Raw genomic sequence first — 10,049 nt, 5'->3', positions numbered from 1 at the left:
GGACTCCAGGATCATGACCTGAGCCGAAGGCAGTCGCTTAACCAACTGAGCCACCCAGGCGCCCTAGGAGACCCAATTTTTAAAGAAAATAAATTTCAGTTATCCATTCTATTGATTTTATGGCCAAAGATAAATTTATCATATAAACATAAAACTTCCTCTTCCACTTAATAAAATATAGTCTCTTATCTTAGTCTCCATTGAAACTCTGAGAATTACAGTCCAATGTCCTGTTCTTTTTCTCACATAAACAAAGGTAATTTGTAGGGTGGCTCAGTCCGTTAAGCATCTGACTCTTGGTTTTGGCTCAGGTCATGATCTCATGGTCTTGAAATTGACCCCATGTTGGGCCCCATGCTGAACATGGAGCCTGCTTGATTCTCTCTCTGCCCTCCCCCCAACACTTGCTCTTGCTCTCCCTCTCTAAAAAAAAGGAGGGGGGACAATTTGTCAATAAAGTGGCAGTTTGGAGGCATAATATGGAAAAAGGACATTACTTGTGGCAGATTTTATTTTTCAAAGACACACTGCAGTGTTTCCCATATATGAGCTCCTCTGTAATGTGACCTTGCAACCCTCCCATCATAGGTGGAGTCTGTGTTCCCCTCACGTTGAATCTGGGCAGGCTCATGTTCCTTGGATCAGTAGGGAATGGTGGAAATGACCATTCTTAGATCTGTGGGTTGATATCTGTTACTAAGTTTAGAAGATTCCTAACCATTATTCTCTTTATATATGTCTTCTGTCACATTTTCTTTGTCTTCTCCTTCTGCACACACACTACTCGATTTTGTCCCACAGATAACAGAGGCCCGGGTGCTTTTTTTTTTAACTTTTTATCTTTGTATTTTAGTTTGAGTAATTTCTTTTGACCTGCTTTCAACTGATTTTTTTCTTCCATTTTATCCAGTTTGCTTAAATCACATTTAAAAAATTTTCTGAGTATATTTCTCATTTCATTTAAATTTTTTCCAACAATCTTGATTTCTGCTGAAATTCCCCATATGTTCCTGCATGTTTTTCACTGAATCCTTTAACAAATTTGTCACACTGAGTTTTCAGGACCTGTCTGGTAATTCTAACATCAGGATCATCTCTGGGTCTGATTCTATTGACCATTTCTTCTTTTGACCATAAGCCCCAATTTTTTGATTATCCACATCTTTCATAATTTTTGATTATGTGTCAGATGGTATATATAAAAGAACTATTGAGAATGAATTAAGGAATATTTACTCCCAGAAAATGGTACATGCCTTATTCTATCAGGTTGCTACTCTGGGTGCCTAACTCAGTCTAAACTATAGTTGAGCTGGGTCAGAATTTGTTACAGTTTTAATTAAATTCAGTCAGCATTGGCTTCAAATATTTTTGAAGGCATGATCAAGACTTTTCTTCTACAGGAAGGAGGTCTGTGTAGAGAGCTCTTGTACCTTATGCCCAGTCACCAGCTTTCTGAGCCTTGGAAGGTCTCTGTGCTTTACAACATAGTTGTTAACATTTTGTTTGCTGGGGAGTGGTCTTGGTTCTCCAGTCATGTTCATTCATGTCCTTGTGAGATTTCTCCTTATCCTGCTGTTCTATCTCAGATTTGGAGGGCTGTTACAGTATACCATAGAGGGATTTTTCTTAGCCTTCAGCAGTCAATGCCTTGGATTAAAGACCTGGATTGCTCTGTAGGGGTCTTTCTCATCTTTCCTGTCCTGACCCCAGCTGTTAACCACTATTTTTCTTTTTTGGTATTTGGGAAAGATCTGTGAATCTTGAGATAGTTGAGGAAAGAGCACTCTTCTCTGACCACAGACTTTGTTTTTGTTTTTGTTTGTTTGGTTTTAAGATTTTATTTATTTATTTGATAGAGAGCAAGCACAAGCAGGGGGAGCAGCAGGGAGAGGGAGAAGCAGGCTTCCTGCTGAGCAGGGAGCCCGACATGGGGCTTGATCCCAGGACTCAGGGACCATGACCTGAGCTGAAGGCAGCTGCTTAACCGACTGAGCTACCCAGGCGTCCCTGACCATAGACTTTGAAACATGTAACCCTTGTACTAAGTGAAGGTTCATGGGTTAAAGCTGGCAAGTAGTTGTTGACTCATTCTGTGGCTGGGGCCTCCTGGAACTGTCATACTAGTTCCCATATGGGCATTAAAAGATGGTTAAATGATCAACTAGTTTCTCTTTGTCTCTCATTCCATGCATTCTGCTTTCTGCAACCAATGCACACAAGATAAAAGCAACTGTGAACTCTTCTTCCTAAGAATGTCTTATTTCTCCCTGGATTTTAGTTCTTTTAGGTGTCTTTGGGTCTTCAGTTCTCTGATAGTTTTTTTTTTTTTTTAACTGAATTTGTAGTGTTTCTGGCTCATTCTTGTTAGGATGGGACTAAATGGTCTTTTATAAATCCTAAAGAGAAATTCATTATGTTCATTTTTTTTCCTAATTTGTAGTAGTTCCTCGGTTTTCTCTATTAAAGCCCATAACTCTTCTCAGACAATGCTTCTACAGCTACAGCTCTTGCTAGACTTTTGTAATTGTTCCCTAAATTGCTGTTCAGACTTAAGGGAAATCGCAACTACCTGTTCTTGCTAGATCTGAGCTGCTCCACTATCCTTTGTTGGCTTCCTTTAAACTTGTCCACACTTTTAAAATTATCTCTTTACTAAACTCTTTTTAATTATGCTATTTCAATGAGCTATATCCTTCCTGCTGGACCCCTCACCAATATATTGGTGGCATTTCTATGAGATAAAGAAAGAGATTCAACCCACACGGAGATAGGTGAGGGTATTGTGAAGAAGTCAAAGAAGAGTTGCCATGGTTGGGGGAGCAATGAAGTGGTAGCAATGTTGGCAGCATCCAGGAATGAGAAGAGGAAAAATAGATCTCCCTGCTAGTACCTCTTTAATAAGTCTCTGGCTTTTTAAAATGGAAAGCTGAGCAGCAATGTATTGGTTGGGTTGGAAGGTCATTTTCCAGATTGATTTTTGGAATACCTCTGGGTATGTACAAAAGGTTAATGTGGAATACAAAAGCTAAAGAATCAATGGAGCCTTCTTGGTGTGGTGGGGTTTGGAGAGGTAAGGAGAGGTTAGAAGAGGGAGCAGAAAATTAAACGAACACTATTTGGATCAGCTGCAGTGTTCTGTTTAACACATAATTTACTCAACATGAACCTTTAGGCTTCACATAAGTATCTGAACATTTCTTCATATAAAAGGAACCTTTTTTTTGGTAGAAGGTACTAGGAAACAACCAAGCCTTTATTGGCTTAGTTTACTGCCTGGAACATAGCAGGTATTAAAAAACTATTAGATTTACTAATACTAGCTGATATGTATTGAGCACTTACATTGTGCCAGGCACTGTGCAAAAAGTGCTTAACATAATAACTCAATTTATGGTTGGGGAATCTGAGGATACAAGATGTATTTCCACAGTAGACAATAGTGTTAATGGACTGACTGAGGTGAAGACTTATCATTTAAAAAATTTTCATAATCCCTACTGGTGTAAAAAGAGAAGCTTATTGAAATTCAAGATTGAAAGACAAAAATTATCTCTCTTGATTTTCTCTTGCATGCACATATTCATAGTTATTAGTATTTTGCAAATCCCCGTAGAATAAATTTGACCTGACAGGAGTCACATTTATAGGCCATGTACTTGACCTATTTTCTAAGAGTAGCAGAGATTTCATTCTCTCCTTTTATTCTTTCACTTATTTTCTTCCTTTCATTTCCCCCCACTTCATCGTCCCTTTTAAATCTTTCACATTCATTAATTTATTTCTCTGCTTATTCCTTCATTCAAACAAGGCCAGGTGCTTAATTTTAAAATCTCATTCAAAATGGTGCCACGTCATTCACCAGGGTCAAGAACCGAGAGGTGCTGTCATATTTCTCTCTGCCAGCGTGGATCTCCGTCGAGCCCCGCCCTCTTCTCCTCACCTGCTCCTCAGGAAACGACCGCGAGGCCACTGTCACACGCTCTGCCCTCGAGCTAGGTCCCCTACGGCCTCCGCCCCCTCCCCCTCGCCCCCGGGCCGCCCCGCCCCTCCCGGCTGCCTGCTGGCGGAGCGCATTTATTTGCATATTTCTACCTTTGTTCCCTGCCGGCGGCCAATCAGCGCGCGGGGCGAGGCGGGGGGGGGGCTGGGCGGGGCTCGGGCTCCGGCTCCAGCTGCGGCGGCCGCAGGTTCCAGAGCGGGTTCGAGCCGCGGCGGGCGCGCAGCGCACTGCAGCCCCAGCCCAGGGCCCCCCACCCCGGCCTCGGCCAGGCCCCACAGGCAAGGACAAAGAGGCTGTCCCGGAGGCTCCGCCCGAGCCACGGTTACCTGCGGTTGCGGGCACCACAGGCGCCAAGATGGTTTGCGGGGGCTTCGCGTGTTCCAAGAACTGCCTGTGTGCGCTGAACCTGCTCTACACAGTGAGTACCCTGAGCCCGTTCCTCCCCTCCCGGGGGCTTTCCACCTGCTCCGTTGCTCCTCGGTTTTCCTGCCTGACCAGCGACTCTGACTTCATTCCGCACCCCCTTCCCGTCTTCCCACGCTCTGCGCGCCCCTGGCCTCCCCATCAGTGCCCGCCCGAGACCAGGAGCCGGCGCTTGTCGCAGTCTCTTCCTTTCCCTCATTGTGAAGCCGTCGTCTTTCTGGCTCACTGGCCGCGTCTCTGCCACATTGCTCTACCCCGCCCCCTCACCCACCGCCTTGTTTTTCAGTCATTTGACCAGACCTTCCCACTTTCCCATCGCTATCCCTTCTGATACTGCCTCCTGGCTTCCAAACCCATCTGGGGCGGGTTTGGAGGCGGGAGAGCCGCCTCAGGTTTGAGGACAGTTTTGCAAAAATAGCGTGGTCTGAAACTGACAAGGCAGCATATGGATAGTGTGCATCTTGGTTAGCTCTACGTGCTCTTGTGATTTGAATTGAGGTCACCGAGTAGGTTCACAGGATATCCGCAGCTTCCGAAGTTTGTTTCATGCTTACATAAAGGGTTCTCTTTTCTTTTCTTTTTTTTTTTCTTGTCAGTTTGCTCATACTGGATGCTTTTTCCATGTGGTCTCCCGTCTTACTAATATCCTAACTCCATTTTAAGCGAAATCTTCCAGTAAATAAGCAAGCCTCCACCCAAGTCATTTCTTTGCTAACAAGCGTGGGCCTTTTGGTTTTAAGGTGCAGTCTATCTCTATGATTTTTGAGGCGCAATTCTGGGCGAACAGGAGAATGGGGGAGCAGGCTGAGGTTTATCCATTGCTTACCACAACCCAGGATTTCGTTTCTCGTTCTGACAGCCATCCAGGCAAGGGCCATTGTCTACATTTTATACATAAGATAACAAACCAAAAAGGGTTTTTAATAAGTTTACATAGCTGGTAGTTGGTGAGTGAGGAATAGGACCTAGACTGTGGGATCCAGATCTTTCCCCAGGCTTCTCTCCCAGGTGGAAGAAACTTCTGTCATCATCCCTCCATCCTCCTCTTGCTCCCTTCTATAAATACACCTGGCGGTTTGCAGCACCCACCCTGAAAGCAAACCCCCCTCCCCTGCATTAGCAGAGAGCTAGGCCATCTGTGCAAGCTTAGGTTACATCCTTGGAATGGAGAGGATGCCTTGTGGTCACCAACAGGAGAGCGAGGCTGGATCGTTTTACCATTACTGTTCCTTTGTATTTGAACATGCTTGCAAAGCTCTGAAGGCGAGACAGTGGAATAAATTCTGGCTAGTTAGTAGGAATCTAATCAACTTGGCCACTGATAGTAGACATGGGGGGAGGGGAATTGTAAAACACCTGGTGATTCAGCTCCTTGTAATTGGAGAGCTGTGTCAAGTTTCCGAGCAAAATCCACCTTTGTCTCATCTGAAGCATGTTGATCATATTGTTTATTAAGTGCTGACCAATTCTCCAGGTATTTTCTTTTATTAGCATGAATGGCCTACTTAGAACTTCAAATTCACCATTTTGTGTCCTGACTTTTGCCCCGCCCCCATGATTTAGTCATCTGTTCACGCGACATTTAGCCTTACAATGTCTGCTTACAGTAGAAGGTCTACTTTGCATGCTTACTTGACTGAGAGGTCTATATAAATTAATGTGCAATATATATATAACACAGTTAATTTATATAGATTAATGTGCAATATATATTAAAAGGCAAGTTATTTTTAAGTCTAGTTGTTTTCAAGATATGTCACTTATAGTTGTGTTTACTATGTATCAGGAAAGCGAGGAGAAAGGTGATTCTAAAGGAACATTTTAAGACTTTTATAGCTAATCCAACTTATTGACCTTCAAAGTGTATTCTATTGATTTTAATAGCTATGCAGTAAACCTTAATTAATTAGAAATTCACAAGGTTGTAAAATGGTTAGCATCCTTTTAAATCCTAGACTTTTTAGATAAAAAGGATATTTCTTAAGATGAATTAATGTCTACTTCTTATATATTGTGAACAAGATTAAATAAGGTCAGCAGTTTAAATTGGAGGTGAATGAAAGGTAAAAGTTGGACTGTCTTAAATAGATGATGAAAATGAGCCACTACTCTTAGATTCTGTATCTTCCCTCGTCTGTCCCTCAACAATTTAAGATGAGAAATGTGAAGTAGTCGGGGGCAGGGTTGAAGCTGAAGACTTGGGAGACATTTCTTTCTAAGGTACAAATAGGTGGGCCTTTTATAGGTTCCAATCCCACCAGGGTAACTACCTCTAAAATATGCACAGAGTTGCAGGATTGAGTCTGAGGTCATTTCTAAAAGTGTTAGTAAAGCCAGGATTGCATATGGGAGTAGCAGGTAAGGCCACGGCCGGCAGGACTCTACAAGCCAGACTGTCGACATGCTCAGGTGGCCTGTGGATGAGCCTCAGATGCAGAATTCATGATGGGGCCAGAAAGCCTGTCACTAAAATAGCATGGAAGGAACATCCCCCAAACTTGTCATGGACTTCTGGTCATTAGCCAAAGGTGCAGTTGATTCTTGTTATTTATGGTTTGGTCATTTTAATCAATAGAATCCCTAGTACTGAATAAGTTAGTGTAGTGAATATAGACTATTTATAGATATGGTAGGAAGAGGAGAAGCAGAATTCTATTCCTTGTACCTTCATGGTGTTGTTGAAGTTCTGGCTTCAGAACTTCAGTATATTTCAAGAAACTGAACGTTTCTTTACTCAATAAATATTTATTTATTTATGACAGGCACTGTTCTCAGTTTGGGAAGACATCAGTGAACCAAACTGGGCTTTAAAATCAATATGGCTTTATGAAGCCTTTTTTTTTTTTTTTTTAAAGATTTTATTTATTTATTTGAGACAGAGAGAATGAGAGACAGAGAGCACGAGAGGGAGGAGGGTCAGAGGGAGAAGCAGACTCCCCGCTGAGCAGGGAGCCCGATGCGGGACTCGATCCCGGGACTCCAGAATCATGACCTGAGCCGAAGGCAGTCGCTCAACCAACTGAGCCACCCAGGCGCCCTTTTTTTTTTTTTTTTTTAATTTACTGTCTTTTCTCCATATGACCTTAGGAGCTTTATTTAGTCAATAAACATTTGCCTAATGTGTATACTCTGCTGAGAACTGTGGGAAGTAATAAACACATACAAAGGCAAATACCTGCCTACTCTGGGAAAACAGGATCTAGTTGGAATTCATGGAATGGGAAAATTAAATGTTATTATATAAGGGAATGACTGACTTTAGGTGCCTTAAAATTTAGGACGAGGGGACATCTTTGTGGGTTAGAGAAGTTGGGGGAGTGAAGAAGGTACGATGAAATTGGAGAAAATGTAGAAATAGCGTGTATCTTTTTCAAACTCCTTAAGATATAAATGCAAATGAAAATTACTTTGGGGAAACGGTCTATTTTATGTTTAATAGTTTTTTTCAGAATACTTTTGATTGAAAATGTTTTGACAAATAGTCACTAAAAAACTTTTTAAAATTGTATGTATGATTTCTGGGGAATTTTAAGAATATGAAATAAAGGTTATTCTAAAATATGTTAACACTTAGAAGATGTATAATTTATGTCCTTGTGCTTCCTAAGCAGAGAAGAAGAGACTTTTAGGAGTTGCACTGCTGATTTTTAATATATGTATTAAGTATTACATATATAATACATATTCCTTTATATGAATAGTTTTAATTGAGAATGTAAAGAACATAAATAACTGTGCTCTTAAAATGAGAAGGGTCATTTCAGAAGTTTGTTTCTTTTTCCATATTCATTCTCCTGAATTCTTTCCAAGTTTGTTTTATTGATTTTTTTTCTTTTTTGCAGTTTTTTTTTCCTATACCTTTGCTTGCTTTGGGAAAAATCCCCATACAGCATCAAAAATTATACTGATTTACATCCATTCCCAGACCCTGATTTATAATAATTTACATTTTAATATCTCTTAAACTGGATTGTCTTAAAACAGATAAAACATACCATATGTAAAGGTAAAAAAAATTATCTCTGCAGTCTATAGGGAGAGAAAGAATTGGGTTCAGGAAGAAAACTTAAGTTTGAATATCAACTCTACAACTTGCTTGGAATTTAACCTTGGGCAAACAGCTTACTTTATTCAAGCTTCAGTTTTTCCATTTATAAACTGGTGATGATATATTTCATTCTTCCCTCATGAGTTTTTAGGATAAAATGGAAAAATGTGGATAAATGCTTTGGATGCGCTACAGAAAAAAAAAATTAAGTTGTTACAGCTTCAAGAGGAAGAAGTTTATTTTAAATTTCTGAATTACAAACCTGCTTGTGATAATAACGATTTTTAAGCTATTGGGATTTCTAGCCCTTAACGCTAGCTGGTGTTGACTCAGGCAGGCCCTATGGAGGCAGGAGTTCATACCCTCAAAGTCGTAATATTAATCTTTTATTGTATGAAAAAAATGACTGAGGTACAGTAAGTAAAAATATGGAATGATTTACCTGTACATTTTTCTGAGTCCCATTCTGGTTATTAGAGTGCTGGAAAACTATAATTTTGTTCAGTCTTAACTCCAAAATAAATGAGAAACACTAGTACTCCAGCCAAAGAAAGATCTCCTCATTGCTGTTACTTCCAAATGATTGCACTGATGTCATTTTTCAAAATTCCGATCATCAGTTTTCAAATTATTCTTGTTTAATATTTTCATGTGTGGTTAGGTTTATGTTCTTTCTCTCTGTGTTCTCGTTCAAACTACTGAATGAATTTAAAATATCTAAGTGGTTCCTGGTTATTTTCTTGCATTTTGATTTAAAAATGATTCACTGTTTATAGAACCTGAGATTTTCATGTGATGCTGTTGTGCTGATATTTATAGTCTGCCGTTTTGCCAAGTTTGTTTGTAAAATTTCCCAACTTTTGATTTAAAGACGGTAACAAAAATGTGCTATTTATGCCATTCCTCACTTGAAGTGAGGTTATTGACTTTCATAAAGTTTAGCGACGTAAGAGGTATTACAAAGAAAGAAACAATTCATTTTGTGAAAAATTGTATTTCAGCCCATATTCAAAGTGTGAGATTTGAATATTTCACTGGCTTGATTTACATACAGTTTTAAGTGGTTTTAAAATGGGCCATTATCACTTCAAATACATTTGAAGGACTGGTAAAGGCAGGTTAGGTTTAGATCCTCTTTGTTCATGTCACATTTCATCTGAATTTATACTCCACATTATTTTACCACTGTAAAACGAGTGATCCAAACCCATTTGTGATAATAGATGAAAACTCTTAGAGAATCAACCCAAATTCTTTAGCATGCTCTTCAAGATCTTTCACCATCTGCCCGTCCCATCTGCAGCCCTTGACATCTTTTAGCCACAGAGAATTCCCCACACAAAATGCCCTTTGTTGCCCTTCTGTTTTTGCTGATCCTCTGCCCTCAACCTAGAATACTTGCTCTGTGTTAGTAAAGTTACTCAAATAAAGCCTCTTATTTCTTAAGTCAGAAGGCATTGCTTCCTTATATTTTTACGCGGGAATCTTACTATTTGAGTTCCACTCCAGACTAATTCAGTCAGATCTGGGGAGAAAGGGAAGACATGTGATTATTTTTTTCCTACCTAGTTCTAA

At 40.3% G+C, this 10,049-nt stretch overlaps 1 protein-coding gene across 1 annotated transcript in view; it reads left to right on the top strand.

The window, feature by feature from the left end:
- Positions 1-4,177: 4,177 nt before the first annotated feature.
- The window catches only part of TSPAN13 (tetraspanin 13), a 32,298-nt gene continuing 26,426 nt past the window's right edge, over positions 4,178-10,049 (top strand). Inside the window, exon 1 of the mRNA XM_006736126.3 lies at positions 4,178-4,421. Within this exon, the coding sequence (XP_006736189.1) occupies positions 4,359-4,421 (63 nt within the window). The 5' untranslated portion in view covers positions 4,178-4,358. The remainder of the gene's footprint in view (positions 4,422-10,049) is intronic.

The sequence above is a fragment of the Leptonychotes weddellii genome, chromosome 12 (assembly GCF_054177405.1).
Source record: "Leptonychotes weddellii isolate Sample4059 chromosome 12, ASM5417740v2, whole genome shotgun sequence".
NCBI lineage: Eukaryota > Metazoa > Chordata > Mammalia > Carnivora > Phocidae > Leptonychotes > Leptonychotes weddellii.
Note: the sequence above shows the minus strand (reverse complement) of the source record. Positions and strands in the feature narration are given on the sequence as shown.